The following is a 24727-nucleotide window of genomic DNA, read 5'->3' on the forward strand; positions in this document are numbered from 1 at the left end:
TTCCTGCTCCAAAGTGCTCAAGCTTTCTTGTCATCTTCTCTTTGATCGGCTAAATAATTAGACTTTGTGACTATGTTCTCTGGATCTTAAATTATTCTGTGTGTATCCATTCCATTCCTAAATGTGATGTCAAAACAGGATACGTGATTTTAGTAGTATTTTTAACATTTTACTACTCTGTTCCCGCTGATTGTACATTCAAGATAATTTGGATTTAAGAAAAGGGACCTTTGCAAAACCAGACACACTTGCTACATTTCTCCAGATCAGCCCACAAGGTTGTAATTCATAGGGCACCATGCTGTACTGAGAGAGGAGCCTTGGAATCGTCCACCAGTACTTCTCAGCGATTCCCTCATCTGGGGAGTATTTAATACTGAGTACATTCAAGGATTTCCAGCATTTGTCTAGATTCTGTGTGTCTGTGACTCAGGTGTTTGTAGAAGTTACTTCTGTGCTGTGGCTCTCCAAATCTGATGAATAATCTGTCAGTTAAATAGCCTGTCAATTAAACAGATAATCTGTCAATTAAATAGACTGTTCTCTACGAATTGTGTTCAAGGTGGTTAAACTTAATGCTCTACTAACTTGTTTAAATGGTGTATAGTACTCCAGCTAAATGAATTCAAAGCACAGATAGGGCAACATCCTAGGAATGCAATCCCTGTAAAACCCATCCCCTCGCTGTCTTCCAGGTGCGTAACCTCACTTACATGGTGACGCGGAGAGAAAAAATCAAGAGATCCATTTGCAAAGTTCAAGAACAGATATTTAACAGCTACACAAAGCAGTTGGAACAAGAAAGAGTTTCAGGTATGCCTCAGTGTTCCTTTTCTCATGTTAGACCACAGGCACAAGGTTTGGTTACAGGCTGGGAAGGACAAACAGGACCTCATTTGTTCTCATTTCATTCCTCAGAAAGATGAATACCTTCAAAATTGACCAGATTACCCTTTAACTATTGAGTAACTAATAAACCATGTATTAGATGGCATCAGTGAGATCCACTTGCTGGTTGCTTTTTGCCTCCCTCTCTGAGGAGTGTCTCTGTCTTAGTGGACAGAGCAGTGCTAGGACTTGTATTTGCTACACCTGTAATTAGGTGCAGGTACAGGAAAATAAAATCACACCAGCATGATGTTGTGAAACCATGACATATCCCCAGAGATGTGACCTAAAAGTGCAGGACAGGCAGCCAAATACCCATTTCTGATATGGACACATCAGGCATGAGGAGCAGAGTTAAAATAGGTACATTGCAAACTGGTATTTACACAGCTATGGAATTGCTTGACTTGAACTTAGTTTGCTTCTCTTCAGGTGTGCCTTCCTCATTCTCCTCCATGGAAAACACGGTGTTGTTCAACAGCCCTTCGCTGGGCCCCAACGCCCCCAAGATCGAGGATCTGAAGTGGCATTCTGCATTCTTCAGGAAGCAGATGGGCACATCCCTGGCCCGCTCCTTGAAAAAGCCTCACAAGAGAGACAGGGTAAGAGACAGGCCTGGGAATGACAGCAAATCCCTGCTGAGGCAGCCCAGCCCGAGGGAAGGAGGTGCAGCTCCAGGCAGCTTTTTAAATTTTGACAAGACCTTTGCTGAGACACGGATTGTATCGGCACAGCAGAAAAATGGCATCGTTATACCAGACCACAGGAAAAGGAGAGACAATCGCCCTCAGTGCGAGGTGGCGAAGGCAGAACTGAAGGAAAAGACTTCTAAACACAACCACAAACCGCTGAGACCCACAGAACTCTCTCAGAGGCAATCAGAAAACAAAAGGGCTATGAACCACTCCAGTGGTAGGTCAGCGCCTGGCACTCGGAGGGATATAGTGCCTAAATGCAACGGGGGTCTCGTCAAAGTAAACTCTAATCAGACAGTAGTTAAAGTGCCTACCACACCCACGAGCCCAGGGAAAAACTGGGGCGGATTCCGAATTCCAAAGAAGGGGGAGAGGCAGCAGCAGGGAGAGAGCCTGGAGGAGGCCTGCCGCCAGAACTCCGGCTACCCCTACCTGGGCGTGGGCAGGGCTCCAGCGAAGGAGCGGACGAAAAGCAAGTTAAAGCCTGACAGCGAGAACGATGGGTACGTCCCCGACGCCGAAATGAGTGACTCGGAGCCTGAAGTGGCTGAAAAGAAGTGCAGGCAGCAGAGGCTCAGTCCGAACAGCACCATCGGCAGGAGGACGGACATTATTCGGAGAAGCATCCTGGCGACCTGACTGGACACAGGGACAGGGTCAGCAGAGTCACTGCCTACAAGCCAACTCCACCTTACCCATCGGTGTGAGAGAGGAGCATTCTTAGAGCTACAGACTGACAAATTGAAAACCCATTTTTTCTGAGTTGTATAAATATGTTTACATGCACTTAAAGCAGTTTTAAGCTCTTTGGTTTTGTTTTGGATTTTTTTTTTCTGCCCCATCCAAATGCCCTCACCCTCCCCCTTTCTGTGAGAAGTTTGAATCTCCCATATTTGCAGCTTTCCTGAGTAAGCAGAGAAGTGACATCAGTACTAAAACAGGAGCTGGGATGCACACAACTCACAAAAATCTTTTTAAAAGGGGCTAGGGTGGGTAGGAGGAATTAGGCTGCATCCATCCCTTCTAGCTAAAAGGCACTGAAAATTTTACTCCCTTCCCCTGACTTCTGGAAAAGCACAAGCTTTTAATTTAACTCGTGTGTATTGAATGGAAGATGGTTGTGAGACCATACTGCACTGCACTGGTAAATCCCATTACAGATGCTCCCTGTCCCTGGGCAGGGGCAGCTCTTTCTCCTCTCTTTGCGGAATGTGTTCTGTTGTGTTCAGTTTGAGCACAGGTGGCAGCTCAAACCCCTCCGGATGCTCCAGAGTTTACATGTAAATGATGACCAGGCATAGCCATGACGTTGTACTGGAGAAGGAGGAAAGGACAGGGCAGGGCTTGAATGATTGGGACTGACACAAAGGATGCTCCCATATGGCTCAGTTCAGAGCAAGGGGCAGGTCTGGGGCTTCCAGCACCCCATGGAATAACCTGTCACCCTTAGTCGGGCACTTGCCTTCGGGAGTGTGATGACAATTCCAGACAGAAGTTTTCTAAGGCACTAGGCAGTAGGATTTCCCAAAGGCCACCACAGATGCACTAATGATATGTACTGGGAGAGTCAGGCTTAGGACACTAAAAGGTTGCTTTAAATGGACATGAATATATATTTTTAAATAGGATAAAAAGCAAAGGCAATACATTGTGATTAGCTCTTTACAGTCAAACAAAGAAAAACTATTTCATTCTATTATGGACTAGATTTGATGGAAGAGGGAACTCGTATTCTGATTGTGTACTTTTTTAATAATTGCAAGTGGCAATAATTAGTAAGCAGTGAGCAATAATTATTAACAGGTTGTGAGGATACTCTTTTGTACCAAGTAGAGTGCACACAGCGCAGTGGAGCCTTAGGAGCCTATAAATTTTGGAATTCTTCATAGAGGTAGGTCGGGTATGTACTGGTGAAAAAGCTTTAGCAGCAATGTGTTAACAGAGAGACAGGCATAAAGAACCTCCTTCTCCTCCCTTTTGCTACTCCCAGCCTGCTGTTACGGCATCCACTCACTTTGGAATGTCTGACCCTTGCCTCCTGAGGAGGGAACACTGACAACACAGAATTCCTCTGCCATAGGACTGAGTCTTCCAGAGGATTCAATCAGAAAATAAAAAAGGCTTAACACCCTACCTTGCTATGCAAGTTACCATTATCAATTATGTATTTCACCAGAATGCATCCCTATTGTTTTAAAACTCAAAAGTCTTAACCTTTTGAGGAAGGGGAATTTTATGTAAGATAGTACACTTTCAAAATCCCTCTGCTGGTCCCAAGAAGTCAGAGTAATTACATGACTTATAGAGGTAAAAGTCAGGCAGGGCACTGGTGACTGAGGTTACAGAGTCACTCTTGGGATGTGTTCAAAGTATAAACAGCAGACAGACAAAAGGTGAAAGCTGGTAAGTTCTACCCAACATCCAGCAGCCTTCCTCAAACAGGCACTGATATTTGCAGAAAGAAAGAAGCTCATGACCACACAGGAATTGCCAAGCCATAGATGGAATACCCTAAATCTGGATTCTGAGTAAACCTTTAACCTCACACCCCTTGGAGAGAGGTACCTTGTTAATTTGCACTATTATGAACACTAATGTTGTGCAGAGTGAATGCCTTAGCTGCTTTGTCCCCTGGCACTGAGGGTAAAAAGCTTTGTGAGGTTTCCAGTCGAGCTGAACCCAAACCAAAAAGGCTGCGGTACGACCGGCTCTGTAGGTTAGTTTTGTCCCCGTGCTTAGCGCTCAGCAGGAGGTGTTGTAGGTACTGCAGTGACAACCCCACCCCTGTGTTTTACTGGGATTTGCTGGATTTCTGTTTCTAAGCGTTACCTTTCCTTGTGCTGACTGACCAAGAGATCTTTGATATGATCGGTGTGTTCTGTCGACTGTAGGCTAGTTGAACGTCTGTAGAGTTGCCCGGAATGCCATTTGTTAGGTTATAAGCTCACACAGATCTAAATGAAGGGTTCATGTTGTGTGCAAATCTTGATTTCAGACATTTGAGACAATTGTGATGACATTTGTAAAACTTGTACAGATTTTTCACTATGTGCCTAGCTTTGGTGTCCATTCAGCTGAAATTAATTAAAAAAAAAGGTGCATGAAGAGAAACAGAAATAAAAAGTATATGTAGAGATGACTATTTTATATTACATGGCCCAACCTGTATTTATTTTCTCCCTTTTTTGAAGTATTTCTAAAGACCTAGTTGAAACAGCTGTATTTTTTTGTTAAAATATTCCGTAGAATTGTGCCTTTTGTCTGTATGTGAATAAATGCTGTACATTTTTGCAGTATCCTTGCCAGCAGTGGTTTAGACCTCCCCGTCTTTGTGTTTGGGTTCTTACACTTCACTGCAATGATCTGAGCAGCTTTCATGGTTAAAACAAGCACTTGATTTGGCTTAGTACAGGTATCACAATGCACACTGCAGCTGCAAGATTTTGTAAATTTGTAAGGTTTTTTTAGGACTGCTTGTTACTGACAGCTGTGCCCATCCCATCAGCAGAACACTGTGTGGTTTGTCCCTTGGGACCCTCAAAGAGATGTTGCTTACCTCAAAACATTTGCATTTGTAGACAGAGGATGTCCTTGCAAAGTCCATAATCTCCATACGTGTTCTGCTGGAAAAGGAACATGAGGTTTGAACCCGTGGCTCTTCGGGATAATTAGGCTGAAAGTTCATTCACTCTCTGAACTGGCTGGGGTCAAGCATTACCGGGAGAAGATTTGCTTCTATGGCAGGATTTCTGGGAGATGAGGATTCCTCTGAACTCCAGATGTAGAAATACAGAATGGAGTTGGTGCAGAGCAGGAAAAGGCAAGGCTGTGAAAGCACATGCTGAGCACTCCATCTTGAAAAAAACAGATCTCCCCATCTGGGAGCAACATGGGAGCAGAGCAGCCTCCTCTAGCCACCTCAGGGAAATGAAAGGAGGTGATAGGTGTATGATGAGTTCCATGTGACCACATTCCTGTTCATGGTTGCATTGACAGACAGGAAGGAAACCTTTTCCTTTCCTTGGTCATCTGCTGGAATTGCTCTCCTGCCCCTTTCCTTCACCATGAGGTGCTTGTGTCATCCCTGCAGTTCCTGTTCTGGCAAACAGCCACCACACAGGAGCTGCACCCCAAGGTGAAAGGAATATACCCATAATTAACAGGGAAGCATGCAGGAGCCCTTCTGTGCCTTCAGGAACAAAGACACAAATACTTGGAACTGCCTGCCCCTTCCAGCCAGGTTTCACTTCACAGCCAGAGCCTGCCTTTGAGGAGTGAAGGGGATTAATAGCTCACACAAAATCTTCCAGGTGGCCTGTCATCATCGCAGCTGCGCATTATGCAAATCAAAACAAGGTGTCTGGTACTTGCCTGCCTCTGTGTCACACACACTGCTGATTGATGAAAATCTCACCCAAACAGACTGCTTGAAGCTTCTGAAAAATGTATCCATGTTGTTTTGGAGAATCTTCAACATCTTTTACCAAAATTGAGATTTAGAGATTGCACTGGATACAGGCATCTATCAAAAAGAAAAAGCAACCACTGTAGGAACTAGTGGCTTTCCCTACAGCAAGCAGAAATTGTTCCTGAGGGTGCATCCATCTTGCAGGCTCTACCTGAACAACCAAGATTTCAGGAGGCAGCACAAAGTCTTGCTTCCATGAGGGGATCAGCCCAGCTCTGTCCACTAAACTGCAAATACGGTGAAGCTCCACTGCCATGGACACGCAGGTTTATTAATCCAAATAAGACATTTCCATCAAGCATTGGGCAAGCACTACCCATCAGCTGAATGACAGGTTAGAAACCAGAATTACACTCTTCACATTTAAGAGGAAGGACAAGCAGTTTTGTCACTTCAGGCCAAGATGTGAGCACTTCAAAATCAGTTAAAACACCTATCAAATGCTTGGAATATATGCTAAAAGAGAAAATGGAGTTTGGCTCTAATTTTAGAATGATAGGTGGGACATGTCTCAAATATCAAAGAAAAAATACGTACATGAGGATTCCCACATCCTGGCATCTGTAGAATTCAATCCCACTATTTCAAAAGGCATAAGAGCTGGATGACTTCACCTTTGTGCAAATTAAAGTAAGAGAATAGAAGTTCCCAGACATGTACAAACCAAGGGTGCAGATCAACAGAAAAGCAAGGAATTGTAAAATCACAGTAAAATAAATAGTAATTAGGAAGAAAAAGCACAGCTGCAGGAAGATTACAGTGTTTAGAAATGAGCTGAGTAGCCATAGCAGCATTTTCATTATTACCTGTTACTCTTAGGGGCACCAGACCAAACTGAACTGAATTCTTTAAACTGGAAGGCAATGGAGGTTTCTTGCAGCTCAAACACCGCCCATCAAAACAGCAACTCTTTGACATTCATGATGTAATGAGTCTAATTATAATTCATAAAGGATCTTCAAGTGGTTCCCAAGTTACCCGCACTATGAAGAAGAATTAAGGTGCACATGAGCAAAGCCGAGATGAATTTCAGTACCTACTGAAGTGTTACCTACTCCCTGTACACAATCCTGTCACAGTTGGAGCTGGTGGATTTTAGACCAAAAAACCCCTGCATGTGCCACAGCACTGTGTCAGATTTTTTCATCTGCTACATTAAAGGACTTTAAGGACAACATTTTGCAGTCTTCTTCCACTCTTTATTGTGCATACAGAGACAGGATCTTCATCCACTCTCTTTCTTACTGGAATAAACCAGAATTTAAGTTTTACAAGCCTTGCTGTGCATTTGACTCTAGTGCTCCAATATGAAGTTTCTCCAGCAATCCTCTTGAATCCCAACATGGTGAATGATAAAAACACGTGTTTAAATATTTTCCAGATCCTTCAGGGAAACAGCTTTTTTATTCTGTGTAGTTATCAGGCTGAGCTGTAATGAAACACAAGCAGATGATAGCTTCTTAATAATTCTTTGTAGGATCAAAGTAACAGCAGAACTTCCATACTGAATGTGTCATGAAGGAGAGGGAACATGCACAGGCAGTGTGAATTTACAATGTACTCTGTACATGACTACTGCTCTTGTCTTATTTCAGATTCCAGAGAATACAAGATGATAGGTACCAGGAACACACTTTAAAAGACACCTACAGAATAGATGTTTTAAACTTGAGCAAACATTATCCTGCATTTTTTGTGTTTCGTACTGAATTGCTATTATTTCAGAATAAGCTAAGATTTACAGTCATTGAAGTGACCAAAATAAAAGTGTAATTTTCCAGGCTCCCTACTAGTCCAGCTCTAGCCTATATTTGATATAATTCTACAATGAAGGTGGATAATGTAGTGAGAATATGCAAGTCAGAAAGCAGCCCTGCGCCTACAGATTAAGAATAGAGAGAATCATCATTCTGCATCTGATCAAATACACACGTGAATGTTCAGCCTTCTGAGGCCTAGAAGAGAATAAATACCCAGATTCATAAGAGTGGACATTGTTGCACTGCTTTTGAAGATCTTTTTCTCCAACTTTTAGCAGGGACAGTACCAGTATGTCTTTTTTTTGGGGTGGAGAAAAAAAAAAGGGGCTTGGCACAGCAGCTCTGAAGTCACTACAGAGCAGCCAGGCCTATGCAGTAACCTCTGCCACGAGGGCAAGGCAGTTCTGAAGTCTAGCAATAAGATCTGGGCAGCATTTGGGCTGCACAACATCAAATCTCTTTGTTATCTTTAAGAGAGAGCCTGGTGAGGTACAGCTAATTACCTGTGTTTTCAGGAATAGCAAGACCTCTTCCTCTATGGGCACTGAGGCCATGAGTTTATTCCCTTGAAACGTGACATGAGTATGTTTGGGTTTTTAAGGGGAGACAGCATCTCAGAAGCATTAGAGCTAAACAGATCCATATAACAAACAGGAGGTTAAAAAAAATAAAATTCCTCTTTCAGAGCAAATCTTCACCAGCTGAATAGACTTTGTCATGACAGAGAGCATTTAGAGCCAGGAACCACAGCTTATGTTAGGACAGCTTGGCAGCTATGCCCATTTATTCACTGCTGTTGGGAAAAAAATGCTATTTGTCCTAACTGAGCACTTTAGGTCAGCCAAACATTTCCTCTCTGCAGCTCACATGGGGTCACCCACATTAACAAGCTGTAATTTGCAAACGGTTTTCCTAAATCAATGTAAAAAAAAAGCAGGAGGCAGAAAGACCATCTTTACTTAATAGGAGGCCAACTTGAGTAATGAACTTCCTTGGCAAAAAAATGAACTCAGTGTATAAACTCCCATGGGATTTGCTTCAAGTTGTACAGCTTAAACAGTATGGAAAATTAAATACTGAGAGGGATACACTATCTCTCCTTTACCTCTCCAATGGTATGGAAGGAAACAAGCAGTTCCTACTCTGTCTGCACAATTTTTATTGTTGCAGGAGTTGCTGCAGCTGTTACACACAGCCGACGGGAACTGCAGTGGGTGCACTCCAACAGACCTGCTCCATGCAAACAGCAGCTGCAGTTATTTCAGGGGTTTTTTGTCTTTGCTAACTTGCCATTTCTAAAGCTGGAAATGCCTCTGCACCTTCATTCACACATTTTGAACTGTGCAGGTTTAATTAGTATCAAACTGGTTTTCACAAACAAACCTACACTGTCACATAAGCATCCTGTCAGAAGGTGACATGTCCAAAATCCAAGCTTGCTAAAATTGTGTTGGTAAAAATGCTCATAAATGATCACCTCTGCCTCAGGAATGATGGAGAGTGAGTACTTTTACATATTCCACGTGCTTGGATAACATGTTTTTTGTGAGCTGGGTACCTGTTGGGATGCTGTGGCTGCTCTCTGTTCTGCCTGGCTCAGTCGCCTCTGAAGCCTGTCAATGTATTCCCGATATTCCATGATCAATGTCTCATCCTGTGGAAACAGAATCGCTCATCACCAATGCCAAATTCTTTTTACTGAATTCACACATTCTTTAGCAAAAAAAAAGCTTAACACAAGAGGAACGTCAGAAGTGGAACTGTTTTCCCCTTACAGTAAAAGCCTGAGGACAAACTCCTGACACATCATAGAGAATTTCCAGCTCAAATGTGACATCATATGACTTTTCCAATCAATCAATCTGCAGGGGAAGTTTTACTCATTTCACCATCTTGAAGCAAGATGCATAAAAGCTGACATTTTAATTCAGGTTATTTAATCCACACAACCTTACAATGTAAATGTTTTAGCTACACTCAGAAGAAAGAGGAATATATTAGATAGTACAAATGGGATGATAAAACTGCTACAGATCTCCTCTGTTCCCTCCAAAGGGTCTGTAAAAAGCCTTTCTTAACCAGCCTTTACTCACAGCGATGCTTTAAGAGGCCCCATAGAAACAGAGACTAGACAGGATTAAGGGAATAAAGATAGGTATTTATTTGAAAGGCCTTCAAAGGTACACCCTGGGGAGCCAGAGGCTATTGCCAAGATGGACCCCAAGATGGATGGCAGGTCAGGAGTTCTCCACACTTTTATAAGTTTGGTTCATTTGCATATCAGGGTTAATTCTCCAGTTAAAGCTTCAGTTAATGATGTAGTTTCCCCCAAGCTTGCCCCTCCCTTTAGAGGCTTTTGGTTTATATTTTTGGGCCTAGGACGGTCTGAATGTCCTTGGAGAGCAGGCCTGGAGAGGCTTTGTTATGGCTGCCTGGCATGAGAGAGCAGAAATTAACAGGCTACAAGAAACTTTTGAGTTACAATCTAGGCAGTACAGGATTTGAAAAATATGAAAGTTAAAACCTAAGGCATCAACAGAAATCTGTTCTCGCATCAGCCCCATTCTTCTCCACTAAATAACGCAGCACTACAGAAAAACAAGACAGAAGGACTTATCCTGGCTAGAACTGGATGTTATCCCACATTTATAAGGCTGACAGGAAAGCCCTTTTCTAAAGTGGCCATTAATTATGGAACAATGCACATTCCAAAACAACTCTGCCCTTAATCTTTAATGGATGATGCTTTTAGCCATATGCAGAGATGGACACAGAATGTAAATTGTGCATACACACAGCATGTACTACTGTGTATCACAGTACACACTTGGTGCCTCTGTATACGCCACATTATCCCAGTGCCTGTTCCTATTTAGAGGCTTGCATGGATTCACAGGCAGAAGTAAGTTCAGAAACATCTCCTGAATTTGTCCAGAATTGCTAGATTAGTCACCTAGAAAGATGATTTCTCCTTTCACTTTTGTAATTTGATGGTAAAGTTCATTTGTGCTCCTGCCATTGGAACATGTCAGTCAGCAAGAAACAGTGAGGCTTTCCAATTATTACTGACTATTCCCATCAAAAATCCTTAATTTTCTCTAAACCAGCAATATATCTCACCTATACAGGTTTCTGATAACATCTTAGTGTACGCACATCAGGTTGTAACTGAAAGTAGCTGTCACATCAGTCATTATCTTACCTCAGTTACCTTCTCATTTGCTAGTTCCAGCTGGGAAATGAGCTCCTGGCTACGGAGTTTTTGTTGACGCAGCTCACTTCTGGGAATCAGAAGAAAAGATGCTGATTAGCAAACAGTAGTACTTCAGTTATTGGAACGTAATTTCATAGATAGTTCAGTGAATTGTGGAGGCTTATGGTGGGTTTTAATTACAGGGTTATTCTTAAAACACCGATTTCAAAAAGCACCACACAGCACTTCTTCATGCTGTGCATTCAGAACTGTAATGGCAAAGGAACAAGATGTATTTGTTGGAATCAGCAAGACTTTGTCAAGAACACTTGACATTTTGCAGGGTTTTCTTCCTGTTTTTTGAATCTTATTTTGGAAGCATGCTATCTAGTATGCAATAAATATAAGCTGCATTTTGCACAGTAAGTTCAATATTGAGATTAACATCCTAATTAGTGTTCCATAACCAGACCTCAACGTGGGCGTTTTTAAAGGTGCTTTGAAGTACCTAAAAATAAATCATTCTGTACTTGTGAGACAGACAACAATGTGACACTTCACGAGGAAAAGGAAAATACCCCCTACTTCAAAGTGGTCTTTTTACTTTGATACTGAATGAGTTTTAGTGATCTTCAATTTACACAGTATTGAAGACAAAAAACAGTTGGGTTATGACAGACATCTCTGAGCTGGTGCTTAAAGGAAGCTGTTCTTGTCTCCTGTCATCTCAAGAAGAGGGATGACTAAAGACACAACTCCAGTAATTTTAGCCAGGGAAGGATGCAAATCTAAGTGAGCTGCTCTAACCTCTGAGCAGTCTCTACTCCACCACCTCACCTTAAATGCTCTACCTACTGCTGGAACTGCATGTGCTGCAAGGGAAGCCAAAGCTTTTATTTTTTTTCAGAGAATGGAGGTAATGTAGGAGATACTCCAGCCTCATTACATCTTAATGTAATGCTCTTTTAATGATGACACTTAGTTCTCAACAATAATTTACTTTTATAAACTTTGAAGCTTAGTATTTAATAAAAGTTTGAAAACTGATCTATGGCACTTGAAATACAAGGTTGCAATGCATCTGTAACATCAGGTCACCCCTACAGCTGGTGAGGAGTTTCCACTCACCTGTTCTCAACCTGCCTTTCACTGGTCCCAGGTAGGTATCACAAAAACAGTTCAACAACTTTAAAGTTTCATAAAAATGAAAGTACATAGGCAGCATTTCAGTGATGTTAACAGTTAAAATTACATACAGATTACACCTGTTACCACATATGAACACTTTTATATAAAAGTAAGAATTAAAGATGGATTAAGATTGCAGGATCAAGACAATATGTTAGTATGTAGCACTATTTTTGTAATTTGTCCTCTGTAATTAGTATTAAGCGTCAAATGAGGCAATTTCAATACAGGAGACCAATTTTTAGGCGCCCTAAAAATTCTTAGTTACTGAAAAGAGCCTGTCTCCTGTGCTTGTCCTGAGGTGTGGAATTAGCATGCTTAGCAGCACAGACCATAAACAGAGTTTACGGGCTCATATACAGCTGTAATCAAGAAATTATTTTTATAATGAGATCACACTGAACACATATTTAAAAGGAAACAGTTTAACCTTGTAAGCATAAGGAAATGTGATGGCTGTTGAGCCAGACAGTTGATTCATTCTGCGTGTTAACCCTCCCCCAAACACACCTCATGAGATCTCAATATTAGAACAGAGCAATAACCCCAACTGCTGGATAATTAAATCAGCCCCCACTGCACATTGTCTTTGCTAAGTGAGTAGGAAACAAAAGGTGAGCTTCTAGCATTTCAGCAGACAGGTGATAAATCCACCAGCTGCAGCAAGTACTTTTCTGCAAAGCTCTCATGACAAATATAGCATGTGCCAGCTGTTTTTTTGGTTGAATTATACTATAATATGCTTCAGTTACTCTTAGTAATTATGAATTTTGTATACTGCCAGTACCTGCAGCTGTCTCTCATCCTGTTAATTTTTTTCTTTAATGAACATCTTAAAATAAGCAGCTATGGCTGCCAAACATTACACAAGTGCAGCCAAGAATAATGTTTTAGAAAAAGAGGCAACTTCTCCATCTCAAGATGCCACACAATTCATTCCATGTACTGTACAGGATGCAGGGAAAACGAGAAAGCAGTCGTGGCCAACGCTTCATATACTGCCACCAGAAAAGGTCACTCCTCAGAGGCAGATTCTTTTCAATCACAGAAAAGATAAAAACTGAGAACACTCCAAACCCCACACATGCCTACTGATGAGTCAGGGACTCTTAACTATGACAAAGAAATGTGTCAGAGGCAGAAATTGGAACAAAGACACCCAAAATAGCTGCAATCAGATGGCTTAAGCTAAGCAAAGTCTTTAAATATAAAAACAATACAGCAAGGATTCCCTTTTGTTAAGTACTGACAATTATAATGCAAGTGACTATTAAGGAAATGAAGCCATCCAGTATAGTTCTTCAAATAAATGGGTTTATGCTACAACAAGTATTTTTTATTTTTTCCCCAAAAAGCTGTATCGTGCTACTAGACCATAATGGCAGATGAACAGGATTATTAATTTATTAGTTTGTTCATACTGTGTATTGTTACTGCATTCTATTACTTCTGTAATTAAAGACTTCAGATTTTTAAAACTCCTCAAATGCAATGTTACATGGAAGCAAACTTACTCTATCATTTAAGCCAATGTTTATACATTGTTGCATGCACTGTTTTGTAGAACAGACCTGTCTATACCTATTTCTACCCCTATTCAGGCTAAACTGTACCTAAACTGAGCAATCACCTACGTGTCTGACAGGCCAAAACAATATCCATGGCAAAGTTGAGAGAACTGTCAATCTCCTATCAGGTTTTCAAGTTAAGAGTATCTACCTTTTTCCCTGTCTGCTGTTGTTCAGACCTAGTCCACTGAAGGGCATTCTGTGATGATTCAATCATTTGATTCAATATAAAACTTTGCTTATCGACGTGAATCTTCTTCTGTTCCCTGCTCCAGCCAGAATCGTGTTCAACAAAAATAAGCTCTTGGTGTTGGCCACTGGTGCTGAGTCTGGAAAGGGTTTATCTGCTCACCTGCAAAATTCTCTATTTACCCCAACTCTTCCTTCTCAGGATAAGGATATAAAAATCTACAAAAAATACTGATATGCCAATGAGATGGGATCAACCATCTTTTGTATTCATGCATTCATCTACAAACCTGTAAAAGTGGGCTTTACAGAACAAATGAATCATCTGCCCCTACTTTTAAAACTTGCATACAGTCTGTCACTTCATTTTCTTTCAGCAAATGCTGGCAGATTGAGTTAATCTGGTTTTGCCTGAATTCTGCTGTCAGAACTGTCTCTCTCACCCCTTCTCATTCTACCCTCTGTTCTGTTGTTACTGAAGTTTGTTTCCTTCCAATTTGCAAATTTCCTGAATGTTCCTTTGGTGTTGCTGATTCCACTTTCTATCTGCTGTCATTTATTCTTCTCAGCTGAAGTCTGAAGAACTACAGAGCTTTACACTGATGCTGTAACAAGAGCAGTCTCAGCCAGCCTCTTCCCCCAAATGTGGCCAGAGGAACCATTCTTTCTTCTGGATTACAGCGCTTCACTGAAAGCAAGAGCTTTTAAAAACTTGTGCATGCTTTCCTCATTTCTTTCAAAAGTAAATTCTTTCAAATGAAGACAAGAAAAGTAAAAAGCTGGAAGCACTTGATACTGATTTTTTTTACCACGGCTGTCAAAGGCAGATGACCTTAAATTTTCAGGACATTCAAACTGACAGTGATCTTAGAGCCTACAACTTTACAACTGGAAGCTCTACACCCTGTAGATAGCAACAATAGTAACATGGATTCTAGTTCTTACCAAATTCTACACCCACTCGTGGAGAATGACACTGAAGATCCAAATAGCTTTTTCAACATTAAGTCTAATTCTGATTCAGTGATTTAGATTACTTGGACAACATTCCAGATATACAGCAGGAGGGGGAAAAATCAAATAGTAACTCAAGTATCAGTTAAACTGATAAACATAAAATACTTAAATTTTTCACTAAGACTTAAAAGCCCTTTTTGTGTTATGAAAGAAATTACATTTTGAAATAAGTTTGATAGTTTTATAAAATTTCTACACTTCTGTTTTCCAATTAAACCCCCATAAAGAATATGAAAGATGACTTTTTTTACAACTTTTAACAGTGATCACTCATTTTATACTATTTTACTACTATTTTATAATTGTAAACATTTGCTGTCTAAGTTCACGTCAGTACCTATCATTAGAATGCAAGGCACATTTAAAATGGATGCAATCAGAGGTCAGAGCAGTTTGGTTTCTGACTCTACCAGAGCAGACACTGTGGGAATAAAGGGAATAAACTTAGCAGTGAGTTGTTAGCCATGCTGCCAAGAGCAAAGGTTTTATTTGGAATGATGACCCATGTCACAAGGGGCACTGACCTTCTTAGTTACCTTCAGGGTTCACTGGCACAAGGATAGTGAAGCAAAACTGGCTCCTTGCCCTTCTGCAAGGTGAAGATGAGGTCTATTACCAATAAATTCTCCTTAAGATGCACACAGCATCCTAAGATGCTTAGAGGGAAGAGGGCTTTTCTCATAAATGAAGACTGTAATACATTTGTATGAAGAAAATGGTGCAATTTAGTCTACAAGCATTCAATGCACTGCCTCCCGTTTCAGCACTGGTTCTGAATTCCAAGTTCAGTTTTATCAGCAACATGTTTAACTTGAATGAGAGCCAAAGGTCTAGAAAAGCACAGAATAATTTTCAATGAAGCCTGGAAGTATCAATTTACTTATCAACACTTCTATCTACAGGTTTTTCACAGATCTACTGGATTCTTATGTTATTTACATTACATTATCTAAAATTACAGGTTGAAAAACTTACTTTTACTTCTTAATTTTTTTTTCAGATCAAAAATCCCCTAACACTCACTGATGTTGCTTCATTCCTTACAATTATTTAATGCTTCCTTCGTGCATATGGATTACACCTCATGAAAAAACCACTGCAGACTTAAGACCATGACAAATGAGCAGCACAGAAAATGGAAGTTAGCAGCTGCTGCTGGTAAGTTTAATAAAGAAGCCGAAGTGTTTCAGACACCCTCACATGGAAAAGGAAACCAATGAGGACAGAACAGGAAAACCATCATGACTTTAAGGCAAAGGAATGGGAAACACCTACACTAACAAATGGGACACTGAGTCAGTGTTTATGAGAGCTGCACTAACAGCAACCTCCTGGTGAAATGCAATCTAAAATGCCTCCCCCATATACATGGATAGGACTTGGTTAGGAAGTTTCTAACTTCCTAAAAAGCCACTCAGCTATAAAACACTTTAGTATGCTGCAGGAGTAATGATTCTAGTTAAAAACTGTATTTTTGTGAAAAAATGAAATTCTGCTACATGTCACCAACACAACCTCTGCATTTGCTCACATATTTACATGAATCCTCCTTTCTCTTGGACCCCAGCATGAGGCTTGGTGAGAACATTTCCTTCATTAGCCTGAAGAGACCTTTCAAACAGAGCCTTTAATTAATAATAGATAAATGAATCTATTACCAGTATCAGTCTGTCATTTTGTGTTCTAACTGACATTTCCCTGATAAGTGCATTTGCTGCAAAATTATTCTGCTTTTTAAATAATCAGCAACTTGATTTTAGTTCACAACACAGTAAGAAGCGATTTGTTGCTCTGTACTTGCACTCAAAATGTTATTGTGATAGATGAAAATAAATATGATAATTATTCATTTATAATATAAGCAAGGACTTTTGTGTTGAGTAACTACTACAGCGTAATTCTAATTTTCATACCAACTGCATTCTGCACTACATCACTGGGTGTCTGGTAATGCATGTAAGGTGAAAAATAAGCTGGTTTTAAAATTTCCAGATACTACTGATAAGGTTCAGTTATACTACTTGCCACCATGGTATCAAAACATGACTGCACAGATTTAACATGAAATTCCTGATGTCAGTCTAAATGACAACCTTCCTGTTTCTATTGCCAGCTTCCTTGCCAGGTAGAGCAAATGCCTGATAAAGACTTCTATTTCTAGCTTATACAGTATGAAAAAGCATAACACACCAAATCATATCATAAAGCAACTGACTTAGCTTTTAGACTTGCACCAAAATATCTACTGAAGTCACATAAATAGGGACATTTTCAAAATTTACTACCCATTTTTTATCCAGGTTCACAAAGCAGACTTCCTTCTATTTTCTATGTCAGCATTTTGCTGCAGATAAATAAGGTCTGAATCTTTTGGTCTGCTGTAACAACATTTTAACACTGAACAGTAAAGGTTTTAAAGGAAAACAGCTGTTTCACAGACAATTTTAATTATTTTCGAAGTCTGCAATTTTTCCCTTTTAATCGGAACTTGCTGAACCACATCCAAGATCTAGTGATGAACCTAGGTGCTCAGCTGTGAGTTTTGTATTTTGATTTACAGAAAATAAGCTACAAGTTTAAGAGCTAAAATTTACCTTAGCATGGAACATTGCAAAATAATTTTCTTCTCCAGTTATTGCATTTACAAAAGATGCTGAAAAAGTATCAGTAAGAGCCAGCTAATTACATACAGTGAAGCTAACACCTCTAAAACTGTCAGTGAATCAGCACAGCTCCCAGTGTCTCACAAAAATGCTCAATACTGATGTCTTCTGAGAGAGACTTTTTCCTTTTTTAAAGAACTGTTTAATAATAATCTTTGCAAAATACAATATATTTTAAGGGAAAATAAAGCCAGCCTGTATCTGAACAGATAAGGTAAAAAACCCCTATAAATGTTTCTCAGGGGAAGTAAAGATGAGCACATACTTCACTGCAAAGATGGATATCCAGGTTAAGAGTAGTGGCAGGGTAGATTTTCCTGGCTTGTGTTTAGAGGTTTGGGTTCTAATTCCACTCACACCACTGGAATTCTGACAGCCAAGAAATGCCAAGCTATGCTTCAGAAACTGTAATTCCAAAATTGCATGGGATACTGGAAATATGATTGAAGCTGAGAGTATGTAAAGCCTTACATTAATAATAAAACATGAAAAAACCCCAAGACAACCCCAAAGGAAATGACAGCTAGAATTCACAGGTTCCCAGTTTTAACAGGGAAAGGTTTTGCTTCAATGTTAACATGATAGTAAAGCAACTTCTAAAATCAGTCTGAGCAAAGAACCACATGAGTGCATCACTTTAAGTGATTAAAGGGTTGCTTCAAATGTATCAGTTTAACACAGCTGCATACCCTGAACTTTTGTTCTCAAACCCACTGAAAGATAATGCAATGTTATATTCCTTTCTAACCACTTTAATTTTAAAGAAATGAGACTTATGAAATCAAGCAGTTTAGCAGTTACTGTGGACCAGTGTGTCAACCTCCTCCAATTTTCAACCAATTTTGAAGAGGAAGAGATCTTGAGGACATACATTTCTATGCAGTTCTGTAAAACCACCAGGCTAATTTAATGTCAAATTAATAGTCTGCTTGAGCTAACTGAAAGTTTCCTGAGCCTAGAAATGAAATGAAGCAAAGGGCAAACTTGTGAAAATGAAAATATTCTTATATTCTGTACTGTAAGCACAAGTATCAGCCTAGAAATATGGATGAATTAAGAGAAAAGTAAAATGTATACCGTATTTTTTCTTAGGACAATCACACAACCCACTTTTATCTTCATTTATGACAGCAAGTGCTCAGAAGAGAACATTGAGATGTACATTCTACGAGGTTTTTGTCCAGTTTATTTTAGAAGTCTGGAGACTCACTCCACAACTGATGCTTTTCTGAAGAGGTAAAGTTCTCATAATCCACAGCTAAAATTCTCTAAATTGAGTGTGCTGTACCTTGAAAGGAAAAGTCAAAAGTAATATATTCCATTTACCTTTTGTCATTACAAAAACTCACACATTATCAACAAGATAATGAAACAGTGTAACTTTTACTTCAGTGCTAACTTCACAGAGAGCATCAAGAGTTCTGTTTACATCATTCTTCTTGGTTTTGCTGCAAGCACATCTTTGACTCTGGATGGTTTGCTCCTCATGGTTTTTCACCACAGGTCTACTGCCATACACAAAATAATATCTGAAACACACTTTGCAGAAGGGGAACAAAACTGCACTTACTTCAGATTACGAATCCTGGCTTCTGTAGTTTCAGTGAGGTTTTTTGTTTCCTCTTTCCACCGGTTTGTTGCTTTTTGCTGAGCTACTAAGAGACGTCTGAGCTCAGCAGTGGACTTGTGACTGGTGTCCTCCATCTCCTTGAGTCGAGCTTCATACCCATGTTCTTTCACTGCATGCTCATGCTCCATTGTGCTTATCTAAAAAAGCCCCACAAATCCGGTACAATCAATCTCTCAATCTCTCACTCTTCACCTTTTTTTTTTTTCAGTTGTTTTACAATGCCTGAGTAAAATTTATAAACATTTGTTGAAAGCATGTAACATACAATAATTAAACTTCTAATTATATACTCAGAGATACATGTTCCCAAAGCCAATTTAAGCAAATAGTACAACTGACAATAAAGGATAATGAGCTGTGTATGCTTATTTTTGTAAGTAATCTTTATTCTTCTCCCTGGTGTTTTCTCCACAGAAACACGTTCTTTCTTTTTCATCTAGCTAAATGTGTTAGGAGTTTCTTAACTGCATCTGAAATCCTTGGTACATCAGAGGGAAATGAAATCAAGCAGTGAATCTTATCTGTGACTATAATGGAAGCCTGTCTGATTAAATATGAGACAGACAAAGATTTAGTATATGCCTTCTGTGCTCCATGTCCACTACCTATCTGTTACAAGATTCTGATCCTTTGTTTAAGCAAAGGGTTCTGGAGTTGGACAAGATTTCCTGGTAAATTTGACAGCTTCCTTTATCTTGTAGTGCAAAGTGGAAGCCAGATTGGAGATGGTCCCCATTCACACCTTGTAAAACTGCTTACTGAGGTTGTCTTCATTGCTCCAGATTCTTAGATCCCTTTTTTGGTATCTTTACACTGCAGAAGGGAAAGTACCAGCTTTGTATATTCAGAAAGCACATCAAGGGTCCAAGCTGTTCCCCCCTCCAGAAGCCAAGGGTACCATGAATCCGGGTACTGACGTTACTACTGATTCCTTACCCCACCGCCAGTCTGCTCAGGGGCATTTAATGGAACATGTTCAAAAAGAACAAACCAGCTTTCAGCCAATAATCTTGTTTGCAAGATTAAGCACAGAGAAGAATTTTTTCTGTCCAGAAAATACAGAGCCCAAGTTTGACAGCCCCACTATTAAATTATTTATTAGTTACACGCTGCCCTGACAACATGGTGCACACACAAGTAGAGGAACACCCTGGGCAGAAAGTCAGACATAGATTTCTAACACATTAGAGACAAAAAATAAATAAAGATCGGGAATTGCAATATTACTTAATGTATTCATCTTATTTTAAGCAAAGAACTTCTGGGGTCTTCTATTCACGGAGAATTTAATACACATTAAAATACAATTTAATTAGCAGAGATTGAGTTACCCCATGGATTCTGAGGACACACAATGCAACAATAAAATTACTTTTAAGCAGCAACCAGGAAGCATCATTGAAACTCTCAATCTTAATTTAAACATTTAATGCTTTTTTCTTAGAATTGCTGCCTTATTAAGCAAATATTAGTCTTACATTACAAAAAAAAAATATATATATATAAAACATACCTTTATTTTAGCTCTTTGCTGAGCCTCCACTGCCAGTTTTCTCAAACCATCCATTTCATTTTGCAATTGTTCATTCTCTTGCTGAAGTTTTAGTCTTTGTTCACTGACAGAGGCACTCTTTTCTCTTTCTGAATCCAGAGTGCTTTGCAATTTAGAGATAACTTCCTGGCAACGAGATTTCTCTTCCTCAGAGCTAAAAGAGAAGGAAAGTCTGGCTGTAGCTGAAGAATTGAACAACTCCTGAACCAAGGGACAAAGGATATAGACCGGGAGCTATGCACAAATCAGCAAAGAATTTTATCATGATGGAATTGATAAAATCAATCTTGGGTTTGAAAATTATGGTATCTTGATATTATGTCTGCTACAGAATAAAAAGATTTCACAAAACCCTAACACACATTCAACAATTGGAAAAGTCTGAAATAATTTCCACTGCTTTCTCTTCTTACTTCTGTAAACATCTGTAACATCACTTACTTCATTTCCAGTTGTTTCAGTTTATTTTGTATCATCTGCAGACTCAGCTGAAGGTCATCTTTGGCAGCTTCTGCAAGTAAATACTTCTGATGCAGCTGCTCGAGCTGTCTACTGTTAGATTCATGCACTCTGTGCTCCCTGTAAACCTGAAGAGTAAACTTATATGTAAGTTTACTCCTCATTGCATCCTATTTTCTCATGATTTAAATTAAAACTGCATTTCTATCACTGTCACTGCAACTTGAAAAAAAAAAGTTTCCAAAGATCTGATCAGACATTTATTTAGTTTCCTGTCTGTTGATCTTAACTGGAATATGTACCAGCACTCCTCTGGATTATATTAAACATCTCTCTTTTGCTGTTTACACTTTTCAGAGAACTTTCTTTTTCAGTTTGGTGTTGCAGCTTTAAAACATTCTCTTGATTAAGAAAAAAAAACCCCAGACAACTAAACAACCTTGAAGTAAATACATGAAAATTTACAATTAAGAAAATCTACTCAAAAATAAAATAAGAAAGTTAAAGGAGAAACACGTGAAAAACAGGAAAAATCTATGTATTTTTTCCTTCTGAAATGAGATCTTAAATGTGATGTAAAAATACAAACAGTTGCCTTACCTTTTCAAGTTCTTCTTCCACTGCTCTCTTTTCTCTAATGGCTCGTTCAATTTGACTCTGTTTTTCTCCACATTCCTTTTTATAAAAGTCATTTTTAAATAAGATTGAATAATTCAAAATAAAAATTCAAGAAGTGCTGAAGCCAAACCCTTCCCAGTGTAAATGCAGTTCTTGCTCCTGCCATGGATGCATTTGATTATATTTACCTGCTCATTATCTTCTCTATAGGATCACTCAATACACAGACTAAGACAATGTAAAATGAAACCTTTTTTAAAAAAAACTAATGCATAAATAGGTGCATAAGCACTGAATTCTTGTGGTCACCTGCATGATTTATTATGTAGTTATTGATGTTTTATGTATTTATTTACAAGTTCCTGGTTCATTCAAAATATGATGACTGTGATTCACAGACTCTCTTAGGATAGTTTATCAGCTTTCATATATTTCATTTCTACACACAACTACAGATAAGCACAGAAGGCTGAGTTTAGCGTATCTCTGAAAAAAACAGGGATTCTTAAGAAAAGCCATCACATGGGAAATATTTTCTAGAGCACAGATCTCACTGTCAAAATGCCTGTGAACCCATCTCTGGAGACATGCAGCATGTAATGCGCTACAAAGTAACAGAGGAATGTCCTACACAATTACTCATTCATCACATTTAGTTGACCTAAAATACTAAATTCTAGCGAAAGTATTTGATCAGTAAAACCCAGAAGTCTCAAATGTTTTGCTACTGAAAATACTTTTATCAGTCAACTCCATACCATCTGAAGAGCTGAAACTTCTTCTGTCAGCCGAGAAACCTGCACATTACATTGCTTCTTTGCAGTGTCTACCTGTGACCAAAACAAAACTACAAAATTAGTCCCACAAACTACTTTTCCATCTTGCTTTTTGACACACATATACACATATAGTCTATATGTGGTGCATGTATATAAAGCATGAAAATACCTGGGACTGCAATAACTGAAAACTCTTACGATATAAATGTTAGAAGAATGATTATTATCAATCCATACTACTTTAACTGAGGGTGTTTAGAAAACACAAAAGCACAAATGAAGACGCCACAACAAGTGTCATTCGTATCTTCACAGTGCAGACCTCTCCATACCAGTGTCTGCAGAGACATCAACAGTTTTGGTTCTTGTTTAGGATACACGTCTAGACAATAAATGCTGAAGAGTATGGTGCTATCAGCAGGCTGCTTTGCCATTTATATTATCCAAACTCTTGTAAGAAAACTGGTCATGATGACTGTGCACCAGCAGTAGCTTTGCACTCTGAGGAAAACCAAAAAATCTTCCTATTCTTTCTAAAGATAGTAACTTACTTCCTTTCTAATCCTTGCAGCAGTGCTTTCTGCAAGTTGAGACATTTCATCCTTCAGTTTTTTGATTTCTTCTTCCTTTTGTTTCTCCTCAAAGAATGCCTAGAAGAAAAATAACAAAATGAAATACGACTGATATTTCAGTGTGATACTAGGAGCACCAATAGAAAAACCCATACTGCTCAAAAGACACCTTTTTTTCCTTTTTACTTTGGAGTAGCTGACACTGAGACTCAACAAGAAAACAAGAACAGTGAAAACATGTACTAAATGCACATTCTTGTAAAACAGAACCACACAAAGAGTTAGTGACAGTAGATGCCTGTTTCTGTTGGGATGGGGAGATTTTGGCTGAGCATGGAATTATACAGAAGAAAGCACAGGAATCCAGAGCAAAAGGCAAAACTACTCTCCAGTGTTCTATCTGGGGCCAGGAAGTCTAATAAGAAAGGTCTCTCTTAGGAAACGGAATACCTTTAGACACACACACTCCTACATATAGCCAAGCATTTTATATTAAATTACTCATCTCCCAGAAAACTAAAAGTAAAGGAATAAAGATTTATAAGTAGCTAAGGAACATGCATGCAGACACTCTCATGCTGGGTAACAGTGAATCGTGAGAATTACAGAAAAAAGTGTAGCAAGGAACCCTTCCTCTGGGGGATGTAAAAAGCTACTGATTTTACAGTGTAACAGGAGAAAAGATTACAGAATACAGGATTTTTGATCTCACCTACCAAGAATCCTAGGTGGCACACAGAGAATGTGTATATGCATAAAGGGAGAAGGACGTAAAAAAGCCCCTAATGGATGAAATAAACTAAACCCATGGAAGGTTACTCACTCCAGGAAGTAACACGCCATTTCATTGGCCATGCTCTCTTTTACTGCTCCCATACAATTCAACTTTGTTTTTTATTACTCAAACTACTCTCAAAATTCTTCAGATGTCTGTTTATAAGCTTAGCTTCGTGTGCTTTATAATGTGAACAGAAGAAGTGTTATTGTAATTTCCACCTCCATCTTCTACAGAGCAGGGAGAAGACAATTTAAAACATAACATATTAACAGATATGTATATAAATGTGCATTTTTCTTCTGTTCATTAATAGAACATTTTTTTCCCTTTGTTCATTAAATTTTCTTCCCAGCTTGAAAAATTCAGGATGTTAGCCAGAGCAGTAAATTAAGAACTATTTGCTTTGTTTTGGCTCCTTGAGCCATATATTCGTATCTATATTTTTGGCATCAACATTATTCTGTGATAGTTTAATCACACATTGTACATAAAAGTTTCTTTTAAGGCCTCTCCACATGTCTAGATTTCTTTGTTGATGACTGCACTTATTTTGTTTCCTATGTCTTGTTGGAAACAGTTATAAATTCATAACAGAACCTTCCTTTTTATTCTGACGCCACCAATTTGTTTGTGAGTACTTGGTAAGAGACTCTGAACTCTTGTCAAAAACTTTGGAAGATTCATGTTTAGGTACAGTGCTATCCCTCAGA

The 24727-nt window shown here is 39.2% G+C and overlaps 2 protein-coding genes across 7 annotated transcripts in view; one reads left to right on the forward strand and one right to left on the reverse strand.

Annotated features, from left to right (window-relative positions):
- JADE1 (jade family PHD finger 1) overlaps nt 1-4881 on the forward strand; it is a 42803-nt gene extending 37922 nt beyond the window's left edge. For 4 of the 5 annotated variants that reach the window (XM_039550316.1, XM_039550314.1, XM_020584957.2 and 1 more), the window contains 2 exons: nt 696-813; nt 1321-4881. In XM_039550316.1, coding sequence (XP_039406250.1) covers nt 696-813; nt 1321-2222 — 1020 coding nt within the window. In that variant the 3' untranslated portion in view covers nt 2223-4881. The remainder of the gene's footprint in view (nt 1-695; nt 814-1320) is intronic. The other variant, XM_039550315.1, reaches the window with a different exon arrangement.
- A 2347-nt stretch (nt 4882-7228) lies between these two features.
- SCLT1 (sodium channel and clathrin linker 1) overlaps nt 7229-24727 on the reverse strand; it is a 31027-nt gene continuing 13528 nt past the window's right edge. Inside the window, exons 13-21 of one of the 2 annotated variants that reach the window (XM_010406467.3) lie at nt 23219-23317; nt 22647-22718; nt 21871-21945; nt 21253-21398; nt 20773-20965; nt 19200-19396; nt 11014-11092; nt 9370-9465; nt 7229-7480 (exon numbers count right to left, since the gene is read on the reverse strand). In XM_010406467.3, coding sequence (XP_010404769.2) covers nt 7418-7480; nt 9370-9465; nt 11014-11092; nt 19200-19396; nt 20773-20965; nt 21253-21398; nt 21871-21945; nt 22647-22718; nt 23219-23317 — 1020 coding nt within the window. In that variant the 3' untranslated portion in view covers nt 7229-7417. Of the gene's footprint in view, nt 7481-9369; nt 9466-11012; nt 11093-18706; nt 18918-19199; nt 19397-20772; nt 20966-21252; nt 21399-21870; nt 21946-22646; nt 22719-23218; nt 23318-24727 lie in introns of those variants that run through there. The other variant, XR_002047096.3, reaches the window with a different exon arrangement.

This window comes from Corvus cornix, chromosome 4, assembly GCF_000738735.6.
Source record: "Corvus cornix cornix isolate S_Up_H32 chromosome 4, ASM73873v5, whole genome shotgun sequence".
NCBI classification, from domain to species: domain Eukaryota; kingdom Metazoa; phylum Chordata; class Aves; order Passeriformes; family Corvidae; genus Corvus; species Corvus cornix.